Source organism: Perna viridis, chromosome 1 (assembly GCF_037379345.1).
Source record: "Perna viridis isolate PV_CMFRI_1.1 ecotype Kerala chromosome 1, ASM3737934v1, whole genome shotgun sequence".
Taxonomy (NCBI): Eukaryota; Metazoa; Mollusca; class Bivalvia; order Mytilida; family Mytilidae; genus Perna; species Perna viridis.
In genome coordinates this window covers 20,564,888-20,583,881 of record NC_142445.1, presented here as the reverse complement: position 1 = coordinate 20,583,881, position 18,994 = coordinate 20,564,888, and the positions used below count along the sequence as shown (strand labels likewise).

General features: G+C 33.5%; 1 protein-coding gene across 1 annotated transcript; it reads left to right on the top strand.

The window, feature by feature from the left end:
• The first annotated feature begins 11,132 nt into the window (after positions 1 to 11,132).
• Positions 11,133 to 15,498, top strand: LOC148627700 (uncharacterized). Its single transcript, XM_088577154.1, has 4 exons — positions 11,133 to 11,289; positions 13,190 to 13,337; positions 13,834 to 13,979; positions 15,094 to 15,498. Exons 1-4 carry the CDS (start codon positions 11,241 to 11,243, stop codon positions 15,339 to 15,341), a joined length of 591 nt encoding a protein of 196 aa, XP_088433280.1. The 5' UTR covers positions 11,133 to 11,240; the 3' UTR covers positions 15,342 to 15,498.
• The last annotated feature ends 3,496 nt before the right edge of the window (positions 15,499 to 18,994 follow it).

Genomic DNA, 18,994 nt, shown 5'->3' with positions numbered 1-18,994 from the left:
TATTTCAGCTATATTCAGACAATGAACATGAAATGGATGATAAAATGAACATGAAATGATAAAAAAAAGGATGGGTCACAAGGACAACATGGTCGACAAATTTTGATTGCCACTAGAAAAAGGGGGATGGGTAAGGTCGGGCAATTTAGTCTCCTGTGGCGGAGCGCAAAGGTTCCTAGTCCTATCGAATACCACAGCAGGGTTCTTTAACGTGCGAGGAACGTGGCATCTTTCCCAACACGGTGCACCACTATGGTTTGCGGTCAGGTTTTCCGTATTATAGCCTGACAACCCCAGCATGTAACATGCCAGGGGTACCCCATTCCACCACCTGGGGCACACATCCCAGTTGCTCTGTGGGCAGAGCGCCTAGCCCCCGGCTAGGTTTCTGAGCACTATTTAGTCGCCTTTTACGACAAGCTTAGCGCTGCTGCAGGCCTATTCTTTTGACACCCGGACCTGCACGGGGCTCCTGTATTCGGAGACAGACAGTTTATAGTTTATGGTGTATGCCTCGCCGCTTCAAGTAGCGTTTGTGGTAATGTCTAGTAAGGTGTTGTCTCTCTTGGTAAAATGCACTGCTCTGGTGAGATGACTCTTTATTAAAAAATCGAACATTGATACACTTTGCTTGAATATTAGTGTTCATGATGTATTTTTGAATATGCTGGTGAAAGTGTTTTGTATTTAAGCAGCGTGATTGATCATAAATACACCCTTTTAAGTAAGAATGACACGATCTCTGCTTGTCCTGAATTTACAATAATAATACAAATGTATTCACTTACTGACAACATATGTTTTCGTATAATCAAATTGACTACTGTAAAACTTTATAACTTTTTGGATTTTGGAAAAGGGAGATGTTTCTAGTGATTGGTAGGTCTGAGTGGTCAAATGTGTTTTTTCAAGTGCGATGATTTTGTTCCCCATCTCTTGCTATTTGTAGCATTTTATCGTAACGCATCTTTGCCTGGAATCCATACAATATGGAAGCTGATGTGTACTTGTAATCGGCATGAAATCAGAATCAATCATGCCAGTTATGCTTCCAAAGTACGTAATAGCAGTGTTGTTTACGGAATGAAGAAATTTGTATTCAGTCTAAAGCTTAACGTAATAACTCTTCCGTTCAAGGATTTAACGTCATTTTTTAATCACAACTGGCAATATATCCGTTGTAATGTAGATCACACATTTTTCACGGTACATTTGTTTCTGTCATCTGGCAAAATCATACTGACATATTTTTTTTTTCAATTAATTGATAGTGTTTCAAATGATATAAACATAATACGTTTAACTATTTTGAAAGAATTTTCACCTGTAAGTATGTATGATTAAATGACAAACATAACGTATATAAAAACTTTCAATGGGGGAAATTATTTGCAGGGGAATAACTTCAAAGCGGAGATAAATGGCAGGAAAATGTTCTAAGGAATTGTTAGGAATTTTTTTTTTTTAAATACAACATTAAAAAGATTTAAATTTTTCAATACATGTATGAAAGAATGACAGTGTTCTTTAAATAAACTTATAAGAATTTCTATTTACCAATGTTTGAATGGTTTGCGATTTAGTGAAAATTCCCTACAGAAACCATATAAAATGTTGTAAAACGTGTCTGTATTAAAGTTCAATTATAACGAAATTAAGTTCAGTGACCTATATGTTTTCCACATAAATACATTCAAGGTCATCTTTGAGAGAAAAAAAACTATATGAATATGTTTACTAGAAATCTTAGGCATGATGTTACTTGCACATTGGAATCATTTGTAGCATTTATATCGTAACATTAAAAAATACATAGTAGGTGTCATTTACATTGCTTGCATATCCGCGCGAATAATTACTTCAAGGACACAAACACGATAATCTCAGAATAGAAACCAAAAAAATTTTTAAAAAATAAAAACATGTTTTTTCCCGATGCCAGGAGACAATAACCAAATATGTTCTACATGCGGACTTCTGATAAAAGACACACATTTTTTATTTCCTTCGTGTGGCTAAGGGTTAAAGCAATTTCGATGACAAACACTTTTCTGGTAATATAACAAAAGTTACATGTTGCGACTACAATAAACACTGTATTCAGATGAAAACTGTGCATCTAGAATATTTGGCCTTGACTTTTTATAAAGTTTTGATGAGGCAAAATTACTCTTCTAAATCAGTATGAATGATAAACAAATGAGGGTTATTGTGCAAACCTTTGAATTTTTTATGTGATATGAAGTTACAGTTAAATGGAACATTTTGTTGTTTCGGTCATGGGTATAAATATATGACCAATCAAAAACGAAAACACGTCTCAAACTCAAATATTCTGATTGATAAATTTAATTTCGGTGATCAAATCTTATAAGCCGACATTATCAAATGAAATGTGGAACATCTGAATATATTTGTTAACTGTTCGTATTTTCTATATCCACAACCGATCATAAACGTTGTATGAAACGCGTCTTTCAGATGGTTGTTTTTGGCTTTATCTGTAGGTACAACTACAAACTACTCAAGTATAGTAGACAATATTGTAGTTAAATCGCGATCTTTGAAAGTTTGTTCAAGTTTAAAGACCTCACAGCTTTACCTACTCTAAGATCGAATTAAGATCTTGTTTTCGTTTGTCCATTTTCTGACATAGTCTACAACAGCATCCATGATAATTTTAAACTTGTAATTTTGATTTTTTTGGAGCATGGGACCCTTAGCAAGGGCTTTACGTAGAGATTCGTTTTCTTTTAAATCTATACCTTCCGTAATGACATGACTGGAATGACCATATTTGAATATAATATGTGGCAAGACAAATCAGATAGTTTAGCTTTGAGGTCTTGGAGTACCTTTCTATATTTGTAAATTTTAGATGCCATTGGTGAAGTATAGGGATATGAAATAGTTGGTATTGATTGGTTTTTTTTAAATACGGCGCAATTTTATCCTTGCAATTTTATGATTGAGGACTTTATAACATCTATACCTTTGTTGACAAAGGTAGTGATAGAAATAAACCTTTCTTCTTCATCTTGATCTTTTATACAAAAAGGTGTTTAAGGAGTCTGTGATGACCAATATCAAGAAAGAAGATTTAAAGTCTAGATCTTGACATTAGCCTCGTCATTTTCGGTTAGGAAAATATAATCTGCTAGTCGCATTGGAATCTCTGTTGAAATACGATACATTATTTATTATTTCAGATAACATTCAACAATCATCAAATGTAAATTAGCCCTCATCTTTACTAAAGCATGAACAGGATGTAGTGCTTGTGATACAGTTTTAAACATACCATCTTAAATTCTTCAAATGAACATAGAAGTTTCAATGTATATTTTAAGAAACCGTTAAAAGATTTGTTCGTTTGTCCTATTTTTTGTTTTTTTTTTTCTTTTTTTCGTCTTTATTTTTTATTGCCAATGGAGAATTCGAACCGTAATATTACATATTGACTATTACATTGCATACAATAAGGATATAAATAATTGTGTAATTTTTGCCTTGTTTTGTTTTCACCGTAAGTTTTCTTTTATGTTGCTTGCTTCCAAGAGGGCAATAATTTCGCTGTACTTGTTTTTGGGCCAGCTTCAGCCTGCCCTGTTTTGTGAGGGATTCCTCGTCGTTCATTAAAGACCTATGAATGCCCTTAAGCTGAAATGTGGTATCCCTGTGGGGTATTAGTCTCTTTGACATATTCACCATATCCATTTTCGCCTTATATTGAAAATGTAAACAGTCTGTTCAAGTTTGTTTTCTAATGGTACAATTTAGGGGGGTAATAGACGGAAGAACTGAGAAAGGATAATTGGTGCGTTCAAGGTATCAACTGCAATTTACGTTAATTATGTATTGAAAAGAAATCAACCAATTGATGGAAATAGAATTGCCTATTTGAAAAGTACATACATTTACCATGACAAAGAGAAAACAAGTGACAATAAACACATTTTAGAAGTTTTTCCATTCTCACATGCGTGTGTGTGTTGATATAATGTTTGTTATTAATATTACAAATTATCCACAGGAAGCGTGGTACCAACTGGCCTGGAAAGAACTTCCGGTGTCTAGATAACAAGTAAAAATGATAACCGAAACTACAGAAAGGTTTATTTACTTTCATGGGAGACTGGTGGGATATTATACAAACTTCACTTAATTTGTTTAACAAGTATTGTAATATCTGCTAAATGTTTTAATTATTGTTTTTTGAAATGACACCTGCAAAACATTGGGAAAGCATTCTTTTACAACAGTTTTCCCTATGACTAATGTCAATATAGCATTAATGCCTGTTACTTTGAGAATGGTCAGTGTATGTAAGATTACTACAATTGAAATTATACGTTAATTATTGTTTCGTGGATCCTGTCAAATTAAACTTCTGGTGGATTCAAATTTTAATTTAACAACGTTTTCGTTTGTCAGTCGCAAAAATGAGTACACAGTGGATAATGACATATGTTTATGTTAGTTTTTAACCCTCAATTCATACTTTATTTTTGCTCTTATGATTGACTCATTTCCATCAAAACGTTTTTCTTTACCTTTTTGCACCATTTTTACTAATACAGGGAGAAACGTACAAACATGTGTCATACATTTGACATATAAAATTTGGTGGATGGTCTTTTGCAAATTCTGTCTGATTTTATCATTTTTGAAGATGCAACTTTCCGAAGTTGACTTATCTCTTGATTTTATATGGTAGTAGTGTGTACTGCTTTTCGCTTTGATTTGTCCAGCAATAATAATAATAATTATTATGGAACAAGTATATATATGTTTTCTTGCAAAAATAAGTCACCCCAACCACATATTCATACTGTAATTTCATGTTTAACAATTTATTGTTATTTAGTGTTGTAAAATTATTCGATCCATTATTTCCTTAAGAGAGAAACAAATTTAGATTTTCCATTTTGGAAACTTTGAGTCATATTCTACTTCCGGCTTAAATAGACCTATGAGTTCTAGGTTTTGTAAAGTTCACATAAACTGTTATCCTAAAAAACGCCAAAAACTTGAGGAAAATAACAATCGGTCGAAAGTTTGGTTTTCCGTTCACACCGAGCATATCGGTTTTATTTCTGCATATCATTATAGAGCTGTCCAAAGTCTACCACCAAAATATTTTTAAAATTCCTATCCCAGATATCTAAATGTCCTAACTTATGATGACCATTTAGTTTTTTTCCATGGAAAATGTGGTTATTTTGAAAACAAATATTAAAAAACTTAGGGTGGTCTAAAACATTCTTGGCAACCGCTCACATAAGGAAATTAATAATAAGAAACACTGCAAAAAAAAATAAAAAAATCCGTAAACTTCGTTTGGGCGACATAATGATAATTATCAAGATAATAGTAATGATATTTCCAAAAGTAGTATAAGAGTAATCAAGGGAACCATGGTTATAGCGGTAATCAAAAGAATGTTATCCAGGGACAAAGACCAAACATGGAAAACAGACATATACAACAAAGAACATAAAGTAACTAAAATCATACATACAAAGTAACAAAAACAAATGAGCAACTCGGACTTCACTAAAAACTTGGTTTATGGACCAGATGCACCGGTACGATAAGCATCCTCAAATATGCATTGCAACTACTGTGCTTGGTATAACAAGAGACATATTATACTGGTCTTCGGCAGTCAGATGGACTAAAACAATGATCATTCATTAATACATATTTTTGAATGACGAAATATGAGCGTTAAACCCTAATAATCAATCAATCAATCATGAATTTTGTTTATTACTGCTGATAAAAAGTTACTCTTTAAAGCTCCATAAAACCCGATCTAGGCTTTCATCAATCCGGGCCGGGCAATCGCAAAGAGCAAGTGGTCATGACTAGATGCCGCATTGGACATTCTAGATTTACACATGGCCATTTGCTTGTTGGTGATCCTCCACCTGAGTGTATCCCATGTGATTGCCCTTTCTCTATCAAACATGTTCTTCTAGATTGTGTGGATTTTGCCAACACCAGGCAAAATTATTTTGACTGCGCCAATATGTTTGATTTGTTCAAGACCGTTTCATCTGAAAACATCATCGATTTCTTGCGGGACATCGGTTTATTTAATAAAATCTAAATTGGATACCTTCCTTAGTTTTTCAATATTTTAAATGTTTTATCGAAGTTATGTTTCTATATGTATTTTATGTCTTAGGTTCACCTTTTATGTACCTTTTTATATGTAAATAGCTGCTTGTTTTAATTTCATTTTTTTATGAGGAGACTTTGATCTTAATTTTAATATTTTCCTTGCATTAAATGTTCTTGCCGTGATATGGCCCTGGTCGCCGAAACGGCAATAAACAACAACAATCAATCAATCATTAAAGCTCGTGTACAGCATACGAAAATGTGCAATATCTATATGATTGATATTTTAGTATTTCATAATTAGCACCCTTACCTTGAAAAAATATAGCTTTTTAAAGTTAGTAGAACATACAACGCTTTTCGTGGTCCTTCTTGTATGTATTTCTTATATATGATCATGATAAGACATACATATAGATACGGAGACACCAGGGACAAAATAAGAGTGCAATGTAACAATAACAAAAATAAGTATAAAACTCTGTTTGCTTTTCACAAACCTTTAAATGATTAATGGAAATGGCAAGAAAATACAAAGGAACTCCTTAAATCCGAAAAAGCCTTATATCACATAAAAAGATAAGACAGTTTGTTCTAACAAGGATACAATTTCCTATTTATGTAAATCCAGATTATGCTGAGTCTATATAGTCTTCACTTGGAAAATGTGAAACGAGATACAATATTCAATTGACGAATCAAAGATTGTATCCGTAATTTCAAACTCAAATTTGAAATATGATAACAAAATTGAAAAGACAACAAAATAAAGATTCATCAAAGATCTTAGTTCGGAATCGATAATTCTTGTCTGTTTTAATTCTAAGAATATCAATCTTTCTAAAAATAAATGTTAGGTCAGAGACTTTTATTCAGCTTCATTTTGATTCGCCCAAAGTATGAAGAATCGTTTATTTTGTGAAGCCATTCCATATTTTATATAGGAAAAAGGAAACAGAATGTAATAAACAAAACGGAGGTAAATGTCAGTCTTTGTAAGAATCAGGCAGTGGGTTAAACATGGTATTAAAACAGTACCATTTTGAAAGTGTAATTAGGCTAAATCAAAATCAAAGAAGTAGAAGTAGATTTTCCATGAAATTATAAAAATTTCAAGAGTATATAACTGCCTAAAATCTCGTTTTTGTAACTATCTATCGACAACTTTCTTTTGTCAAATCCAGTGATACAGAAATCAAATAGTGATCTTTTCATATAGAGAAATCATCCTAAAGTTAAATCATATTGTCAGATCGTTGTCAGACTTGTTTCTGATTTTTTCCAATTTTACCTGATCCTTACAAATACTTACACTTAAGAACTAAAGAAAACTTTTCAGATCAAAATCATCAATTCATGAAAAAAGGGAAAAAATACACACATGGATTCATGCATCACTTCTATAAAACTTACAAAAAAACAAAAAACAAATCGGAATCATCTAAACACCACATTTGGAATTAATAACATGTTTGTTAAAGAGGTTATAACTTCTACTTCTTAATTAGAGGAAAGTCTTGTTATAAAATGATCCTGTTCATTTTAGTGTTTTGAAAATGATATTCTATAATTGTATGCTAAAATGCACACATTTGGCAACAAATGCAATGAAATATTTTATGAAATTAAATCTCGATTTTATCCCCATCAAGTAAGAGTCCAGGGCTAATGTCAAAGGATTCTAAACACCAGTGTAACCACTATAAAACTGCATTAGCTGTCAAAGGAGAATGGTCATTAAGGACATCCATACGTCCAACTTTTCATTAAAACAAAAAGCTGTAACTTGTGATGGGAAAAACCGTTATAGCCAAGGAGACGAATGTCTGATCTTACTGTGTACGATTACTTGCATGTTGTAAACGCGGATTTGCTCGACATGAAGGGGACATCAAATGTATGAAAAAATTGATCAAATTATCTTGAAGATGCTGCTTTTGTACCAGAGTTGGTAGATGGCTCAGAAAGTGAAGAAAGTGCAACTGAAGAATGAAAAACTAAGAGATGTTTTAATTGTATTTTACAACAATTTTGTAAATGTAATATATGTATTGAAAGTTGATCTACATTTATCTCTGATACAGTTGATGACGATCTTAGTGTAAGTGGTATTAGCATTCATACATGTAATTATTTTTGTTTGTTTGTTTGTTGGGGTTTAACGTCCGAGCAGCAATATTTCAGCTATATTCAGACTATGAACATGAAGTTGATGATAAAATGAACATGAAATGATGAAATGAAAAAGGGGTGGGACACAAGGACAATGGGGTCGACAAATTTTGATTGCCACTGGAAATGGGGAGAGGTGGGTAGGGTCGGGCAATTTAGCCTCCTGTGGCGGAGCCCTATGGTTCCTACTCCGGGAGAATACCACAGTAGGGTTCTTTAACGTGCAAGGAACGTGGCATCTTTCCCAACACGGAGCACCACTATGACTCATTCTTCTATTATTTCAATCAATTTAAAGTTTATGTATTCCTCATTCAATTTCCTGGAAATCCGTTGTTTTGGGTTTTTTTTTTTTGCTGTATTTTCCATGTTATTCCAAAGAATTGTCTATAAGGCATTGATTTTTGTGTATATTGTTTTTTTTTCCATTTTTTTGGTAACTTCCATGGTTTTAACCCTTTATTTCCTATCATTTAAATGTAAAGTGCATTATGAATTAAAATTATGATATGTGGTTACAATCATTTTAAGTAACCAGGAGTTTTTATTCAAAATTCCCAAAAATCTTCAACTGTTGTTGTATTTTTCATGTTTTTTATTATATTTATTTCTATTTCTATTCTCTAAATTGTAAAGAAAGCGTTAAGCAATATTTCCATCATTTCAACCACACCTATATGTTCTGTTAATAGTTATTTCAAAATTCCCAGAAATCACCATTTTTCGGGGTTTTTCATGTTTTTACCCAAAAATGGATCTCATAATGTTCTTTTCAGTATTTTTTTTTAGTTCAAAGTATGACTAGCATTATTTTTTAACATTTCATCAATTATTATATTTGTACGATGAAAACTAAATTATTTAATTTAAAAAATCGGAAATCATTGATGTTTGTTATTTTTTGCTAATTTTACCACAAAAATAAAAAAAAACTTTAATGATAAAAAATGGTTATTTATGGAAATGAACAAGTTGCAACAAAGAGAAAACCATAAAATCCTTTACTTCTAAGATTGGGCAAAAAATAACCCTTAATGACCAGTTTTGATTCTACTGAATTTTGCTGATTCAATGAAATAAGTTTGTAGAAATGCAATTGAAGCAATAAATGTCGATAATACCTACAGAATACTGCGGAAACAACGTTTTTTTTCTCAATCAGAGACGATCGGTAGCTCTGATCTAATTATTTCTCGCCATTACTTCCGAAGATAACCGACAGGCCATACACATGGGTTCAAAATACTTTAACCTTGGTAAAAAAAAAATAACAATAACGGATACACAGGTAAGCACGTGCATTGTTTTCATTTCATTTGATCTATTTCTTGATTAGTTTTCAAATGAATAATGACCATATTTGTGCCACATTATATCACAACACGTAAATTTCAAAAGGATCCTTGCGTTATATTCGAACTTTTTTTCTATTACAGCTTGAGTCCGTCGGTCTTTCTTGACGTTCAATACCCACTTTCGCTTTGCAATCAGATTTATTACTAAAGAAGCGACCCTTACAGCACATGCGCGGATTAAGGTCACCAGAAGTCACATGCATACGAATTTATCTAGGTCGATTTTTTTATCTTGCAAGACAATAAATATATAGACACCTATTTCATGTATTTAATGCATTTTATTTGTGGATATCAAAACAAATTATACAGGAAAAGTACAGATTAGTAGAAATAATTCAAAGTTAAGGTATATTTCAACAGAAAATTTTTTTTACGAAAATGACAGCTTATGCAGCTTTAACAATCGTAAAAAATGTCAGACATTTACAATGAAATCATCAAAAAAAGTAATTATTAGTACTTCATTGTACATTGTATCCATCTGCGCCGTGAAAACTGATTTGTTCAACGTGTCGTAGTTTTCTTTTCCTCTTTCGTCTACCCTGGACTTGACTTTTAATGACCAACTCGGCGGGTGTTTCTAGAAAAGCAGAGGACGCTCACTCTACCGGTGCAACTTGCCCATGCTCCCAGTTTTGGAGTCCGAGTTGCTCATTTGCTTTTGTTACTTTGTACACTATATATATGATTTTAGTTACTTTATGTTCTTTGTTGTGTATGTCTGTTTTCCATGTCTGGTCTTTGTCCCTAGATTACATTCTTTTGATTACCGCTATAACCTTGGTTCCCTTGATTACTCTTTGAAATGCATTTTCGTGAAAAAATCGAATACTAAATGATAAGTACAACTGATCTCTGTTTTTCATCGCCTTCTACCCCGGACTTGACTTTTAATGACCAACTCGGCGGGTGTTTCTAGAAAAGCAGAGGACGCTCACTCTACCGGTGCACCTGGCCCATGCTCCCAGTTTTGGAGTCCGAGTTGCTCATTTGCTTTTGTTACTTTGTACACTATATATATGATTTTAGTTACTTTATGTTCTTTGTTGTGTGTGTCTGTTTTCCATGTCTGGTCTTTGTCCCTAGATTACATTCTTTTGATTACCGCTATAACCTTGTTTCCCTTGATTGCTCTTTGAAATGCATTTTCGTGAAAAAATCGAATACTAAATGATAAGTACAACTGATCTCTGTTTTTCATTGCCTTCAGGAATTCAAGAATAACATACCTCAGGTGGCGGAGGACAATTGATGAGGTGCTTTTAGATGAAAGTGACTTCTTTGGTTAAAAAGATAAAACACTTGCATACTAGAGCTTATAAAGATTATTACAACGCCATTACTATGAAGTATACACAGACGGAGCCCGACTTGCAAGACCATTTTCATAACCTTAATTTACAATATTTCCGGTACATAAAATAGTGATATGACATACACATTCAAACATAAATACAATGTAGATGTAATATGTGGTGATTTTAACACAGCACGATTTCCTCTCATCTTAAATCGATTTCCAGTTTCCGACATGACCCGGAATTTTTTAAATGCGCATTTCCATTTTTCTATTCAATTAACATGGCTAAAGGTCTGAAGTTGATTTTGCTTCTACTGTACTCTCTGTTTGGTATGTATCACTAGCTTTAAGTGTTTATCATCATGTTTAAGAATAATAGACTATAGTAAGGATAATTTTATTCTACTTTTATGCATCATGCCTACTAAGACGTTTTATGTACTTAAATCTATCAATCGACACGACCAGTTACCAAATTAGTCAAGATTGATATGACAAGAGGATATTCTTAATTTTAACAATGATTTACTTTACCAAATATATAGATGAATACAAACACAATAGCTTTAAACATAGTACCTAGAACAACTGTATCTTTTATTATTGTATACAATGTATTTTCCTATAAAAAAAAAAGGGTGAAGTAAGCCTGCAATTTATTCCAGTATTTCACTGAGTGCGTTGTAGGTTTAAAAACATGACTTTATCAACTACAAAAAATCATTTCAACTCAAGTTTGTAGCACTTGCTATACAACAAATGGATAATTTGATGGATACTAGGAAATAATGTTTTTCTTAAAGTATTTATTACATATAGAAGATCATTCAATATAAAATTCTACTGGGAACAATATTCATGCAATGACCCTGTAATATCAAGAATGACTGACTAATAATTTTGTACCTCGCACTCGAAAAAAAGGACATACTACAATATAGTCTATAAAAAGTTTGCATAATCACTGATTTGGTAGAAAGTATACAAGATTTATGAGAATATTATAGAGAAGAAATTATTGAAATTAAATGGCCGCAGTTAAAATATTAAAGAAGTTAAACAGAAAATCTTATTCAATTCTATAGTATAAAACAGTACACAATTAGTGGAAAAAGAAAACAGTTCTTCATGGTTTAACAAACGGAAAAGGAGACGCAATATTTAATTATATCGACTTGAAGTTGTGTTCAAGCGTTTCTAACGGTATGATGTCCGTTGACATCGAAACCGACTTTCCAGTCAAAAATTTAAAATTCTCTTATTAGGATTTGGTTTGAAGGGTAATAATGACATGGCAAGTGATTTTTTTTTTGTTTAGATAAGATTCAAAAGTCGCCGTTGCCATTTCAACCAACTCTGCCACCAAAATTTCGAAATCCTTCCATTGGGATGACATTTGGTTTTTACGGTGAAATATGTCGAGTGAAGATTTTATGTTTTGAGAAGATTCAAAAGTAACTGTGTCATGAGAATTGATTTTCCGCCAAAATTTCCAAATGCTCCAATTTAAATTAAATGTAGCTTTCAGAGTGATAATGATATGCGGAATCAAAATATTTAGTTTTCGAGTCTGTTTAGAGTCCCGGATGAGGCCAGTTTCGTGAGCCCTTCAAGAACCGCCCCGTGCAGGTCTGGGTGTTAAAAGAATAGGCCTGCAGCAGCGCTAAGCTTGTCGTAAAAGGCGACTAAATAGTGCTCAGAAACCTAGCCGGGGGCAACTGGGATGTGTGCCCCAGGTGGTGGAATGGGTACCCCTGGCATGTTACATGCTGGGGTTGTCAGGCTATAGTACGGAAAACCTGACCGCAAACCATAGTGGTGCATCGTGTTGGGAAAGATGCCACGTTCCTCGCACGTTAAAGAACCCTGCTGTGGTATTCGATAGGAGTAGGAACCTTTGCACTCCGCCACAGGAGGCTAAGTTGTCCTACCTTACCCATCCCCCTTTTTTCCAGTGGCAATCAAAATTTGTCGACCCTATTATCCTTGTGTCCCATCCTTTTTTTTTCTTCATTTCATGTTCATTTTATCATTCATTTCATGTTCATTGTCTGAATATAGCTGAAATATTGCTGCTCGGACGTTAAACCCCAACAAACAAACAAACAAACCTTCATGGCCATTCAGATCATAATCACCTCTTGTAACTTTTGAATTATCCTTTGTATTATTTTCAAAGATGGTATGCCATTTATCATGCATGTATAATTGATACTTCCCTCATTTTCAGGTTCATTGGAAAGTTATCGATACTACGGATCATACTATAGTTATCGTTACTATAGTTATCGTTACTATAGTTACCGATATTATCGCTCGTATTACTCATACCGATACTACGGTTATTATTACTATTATAGTGGAACCTTGTCGTCAAGGTAAGAGTTCAGTAAAGCTTATTACATGACATATCATACAATAACTTATTTTTTTTATGTTTATTTAATTTCTGGTTTGGCCATGTTTTCATATTGTTGTCACCACGTCACATATATCCTATAGTAAAGCACACGAGAAAAATAAGTCAAATTGTCTGTTTACACAATCATTGTCTAGATAAAATGTCCTACGATAAAACAAAAATATTGATCATTTATAATGTACTGTAGCGACGGAGATGCATGTTATTTGTCGAATCCTCTTTACATTTCTTTACACCTAATGAAGCATTACTCTCAACAAGTCGTGCTGGGATTAATACCTAGTAACTCTGATTAAATCAAAACATTGATTTTTTTTAAAAATAAAAACACATTTTTTACAAAAATTATCATGAAATTATTTTTATTTTACAATCGTCAAGAATTATTGTATAGAAATCTTTTTTGTCGAATGACTTTCGGTTTTTTCTTGATGCTCCCTTATTTTTAACAGCGAAAAGGGAATAGTTGCTGGAAGTGTTATTGGTTCTCTATTCGGAATATTTCTATTTACTGCATGTATAATGTACTTCTGTTACTACCGAGGGAGAAGGACGACTGGAACTGTCATATCACCTGGACCAATAACTACAATTACTGGTATGTAAAGGGACAACTCAAAAGTTCTGATTACATAGGATGTGTGCCATGATTCGTCTTTTTAACATATAAAGTGACTTTTTTAGAATTCCATTCATTACTTTTTATTTTTATTTTTAAGATTTTAGTTATATTGCTATCTTGCATTTTATCATTTTCAAGAGCATGCTCAAATATTATATTTGTTGTTAATTTCGAGTAACATGATTTTCATCATTTCTTTTGAAAAAATCTTTATATTGTGACTGCAAAATTAAACGATTGCTTAATATTATGCACATAGATGATAATTATAAACACTGTTCGATATAGAACTGCGGAGACATATTAAGAAGTATTTGTCATGTAATATTCTACGACCCTCTTGTCATAAACTAGAGGTAGTTTCAAACATTGAACAGTTTGTCCATACAGATTGTTTACTATTTTTTTTTCAATGTACTATCAACTTTAGGTGTAGTGGGTAGAAAAATAAAGAATAAGCTTTTCTTATCACAGCGTCTACTCCATGTTATAAGTAGTAGTTCAAGTTTAATCATTATGTACTGTAACATTTCATTGCAGTTTATACGTATTGTCCTTGTTCTCATTCAAAATACTGTTCTACTGGTATCAATTTTCTTGCCTACGATTTTTTTTAACATTTTATAAAGAACCCGTTTTAATATGAACATGTCTGATATTGTCTTGATCTTGCAAAACTGCTATTTATTTTTCCAAATAAAGTATTCTGTTCGTTCCAATATCACTTCTAATTTGCTGCTACATCACTATACAACTCCAGTAATTGTTATCAAAGAGTTCTGCTTTCAAATTAAGTTTTTCAATTTATTGTATTCTCAATCCTTTGCAATAATTCAAACTTTAATAAAAACAAAACAGTGCACAAGTCGAAATGTAATGATATTTTATTTTTTTTCAGAAACTGATACCAAATGTACATTCTTTAACAATGCGAAGTAGCAAAGTATTTCGAGTTCAATTGTACCTTGGAGTTACACATATATACTCTTAAATCGACTTGTGAACATGTAGTGTACATATATTTTCTCTAGCACTCACTTTATAAAAATAATCAAATTGTATTATTAAATAATATTATAATATTCAACAGGTTCAACTCACCCAGTACCTGATTTTCCACCTGATCATAGAATTGTCTATACCCCTGACGGACCAGTATATAAGACTGAAGAGAATGTAGGCATTAGTCAACCACCGCCACCATATGAAACAGCGGTACCTGCCGAAAATTCCGGGTCTCCTCCTCAATATGTAGGACCTACTAATGCCCCATCAACCATAAATGTTGATTCAACAAGTACAGTTAATTTGGTCAATAACGAAGTCAGACATATGTAAATCTAGCTGCTGCATGTAATTCATGGATTGGTAGTTTCAATTTTGAAGTTACATGTAGTTCGAAATGTGATAAAAATTGATTGAACCATCTTCTTTGTTGCCAACAGAGACAAATGTCACGGAAGAACATTTACACATAAAGTCATGAAATAATCTAGTTTATGTTCTAAATTCACTTCGTTCAAACGAACATAAAGCATTTATTTGCGAAACTTGACATAATTGTCTATGAAAATAAGACACAAAGACATGGTATTGATTCTATCAGGCACGGTGACTTGTTTAATAAACTATACAAACAAATTCAATAAATTTCCCAAAACACTAATCTCTTCTACAGTCCCGCACTCCCGCTGTCCGAAATTACAGAACTCAAACAGCATTCTATAAATATAAAATGAATATCAGCATAAATATTCAAATATCCAGAAAATATATTAAAAATGCATTAAATTCCCCCCAAAAATGAATTTGTCTACAAACGTGTAAGTAGTAGTCGAGTGGTCACCGCACTAACTTCGATAAATATAAAACCTTGCGCAGTTCCTTTATATACCCAAAGTACCAAAACCGGTTCTATCTATGTATAAACCCGTTTTAGAAATTACTGCGCGAACTGCAAATAAATATATTTATGTTCTAAATTCACTTCGTTCAAACGAACATAAAGCATTTATTTGCCAAACTTGCCATAATTTTCTATGAAAATAAAACACAAAGACAAAGTATTGATTCTATCAGGCACGGTGACTCGTTTGACGTACAAAGAAAGCATTAGATTACAAGCCTAATTTCCTGGAGACAGATAAACATTTGTCTAAATTTTCTTGCACGTAATCGTCCTTTGCAGACTGAGATCGCCATCTACCATGAGCTTTAAATAACCTGTCCAAACACGCCGAGCCTCCCCCTGACCTAAAACTATGCAAATCGGACTTCTTAGCATCCAAACCTAGCTCTGATAGCGACTTCTTAATTAATTCTCTAGCACGTGTGTAAGAAAGCTTTTCATTACTTCTTCTCAAAATAAAAGAATAAGATTTCTTGAGAAAAGTTGCAGATCTAAATATATACATATAAGAAATAATTGAACCTTAGCCATGTTAAGATACCTCTTCAAAACATCTACTGGACAAAGTAAAGAATCAAGTTTCGAAATCACAACGTTTTTACCATTTCTGTAACAGACTGTTTCGCTCTTGTGAATAAGTATATCTACATGAATTTCATAAAAAGTGATATGCTTAGCTTTAATGTTACATAATTCGTCGTATCTAAGAAAACCTGTATACATAAAAGTTTGTTGGTTTGTTGGGGTTTAACGTCCGAGCAGCAATATTTCAGCTATATTCAGACGATGAACATGAAATTGATGATAAAATGAACATGAAATGATGAAGAAATGAAAAAGGGATGGGACACAGGGACAATGGGGTCGACAAATTTTGATTGCCACTGGAAACGGGGAGAGGTGAGTAGGGTCGGGCAATTTAGCCTCCTGTGGCGGAGCCCTCTGGTTCCTACTCCGGGAGAATACCACAGTAGGGTTCTTTAACGTGCGAGGAACGTGGCATCTTTCCCAACACGGTGCACCACTATGGTTTGCGGTCAGGTTTTCCGTACTATAGCCTAACAACCCCAGCATGTAACACGCCAGGGGTACTCCATTCCACAACCTGGGGCACACATCCCAGTTGCTCTGTGGGCAGAGCGCCCTAGCCCCCGGCTAGGGTTCTGAGCACTATTTAGTCGCCTTTAACGACAAGCTTAGCGCTGCTGCAGGCCTATTCTTTTAACACCCGGACCTGCACGGGTGTATGCATAAGAGCATACATAGCTAATAATCTAATGTCCTTCAAGGAACTAGAATCTACATGCTTTTTGAACAAGTCTGTCATTATAAATGAATCGACTGGAACTTTTTTCGCAATCGGTCTGGTCAAAATTCTCTTTGAAGCTTCCACCACGTTTTTAAACCACTTCCGAATTGCATGGATTACATACGCCCGCTGTATTGTGCGCCAAATTAATACTATAAAATGCAGCTTCTACGGAACTAAAATGATTAACTGATCCTACTAAATGTTGTAAATATAAACTGACGTAAATGTCACTGCTAGGAAGCACTGAAGTTATCTAAGGATAATTGATGGTCTATTTAACAAATCTTTTGAAACCTCCGATGTATTTTGTTACCGCATTCTTGGCTCGTGCGTCCAAAATAGTCGCATTCAAATTTTTCGATAGAGTTTGAAGTTCTGGATGGATAACTACGTTATACTATAACCAAATTCCAGTGGAAAAAAAATATTCCATAAAATACCCATACAAGAAAAAAAATTATGTATAATATTTGTTGTTAAATAATATATACCTAAATTAAATATAATTAAGTTAACAAAAAACGGTCCAGTGACCAACAAGAAAGACCAGTGTCCCAAAATAACATAACATCCGTCCTGTGACCAGTATGTACAAAATGTCCAGTGACTCTATTCTCAGAAAAGCCCAGTGACAGCGTACAATAAACACAAGTCTGAAATCAAATAAAAACAAGTAACGTCTTGAAGCGTCAAGTTTAACAGCCAGTATTTTTCCAGTGAAATTACCTTTCGCAAACAAGGATTTGTATTATTTCCCGTGGAGAAAATTCGATCAGTTTCGTGAAATTCTAAAACGTCCATTACGTTTCTCTATACTCGTAACCTGCGTCAAGTAACAAAGGCCAAAACGGCGGAGAGGGCCACTTAGGTACAATCAAAGAGCCCAAGGCTTTGCATTTCACTACTGATTTACTGCTTTACTAACCATAGCAACTGGTGGGACTAACCAGTTGTTCTCCTGTGTCGAGTTGCAAGTAAATGCGTCAATGCACTCAGAACCCGGATTCCAATACAAAGAATTAAATCTGGGTAATTTAGTGTTATCCATATTTGCAAACCTATCTATTGTGCATTGACCCCAAATTCCTTTAAAAAATTGAAAATATCGTCTGAAATACGCCAATCGTCTACATCAGTTATTCTACTAAGCATGTCAGCTTGATCGTTGAATTCCCTGGGAATCCATCTAACGAAAATAGTAATATTTGCTAAATTTACAACATTCAAAAATTGATAAAGCCTACATCTGTAACTCGTGATTCTTACTCCCCTTATGAACTACACTAACGGCATTTTTATTGTCAGTATAAAAAGAAAGTGTACTATCTTTAAGTAAACTTATAAAACTGTAAAAAGACAACTCAATCGCTTTTACTTCCCTCCAAGTGGAACTTTTTAATTTTTCATCTACTGACCAGCACTTATGCATAATACAACCTAAATGCTCAATGTAGCCTGCAGCTGCTACATCACTTGCATCAGTAAAACAATGTTCTCAGCAGCTTTTCCTAACAAAGGAATTGGCTCTATACTAGCTACGTTGCCTCTCCAAAATAATAAATCTCTAATGCAAATACTGTAATCAATATATTAACCACTTGATCCCGGTGATCTCTGATGTTTATAACAGTAAACAAACTTGTTGTCATTATCTGTGTGATGTCACATATTGCAGGAGAGGAGAAATGGCTTTACCTGTTGCCTTAGCTACCAATCTGACTTTCATCTTGGTCGAACTAAATAAAATATGTTCGGCCGTTCATGTAACGT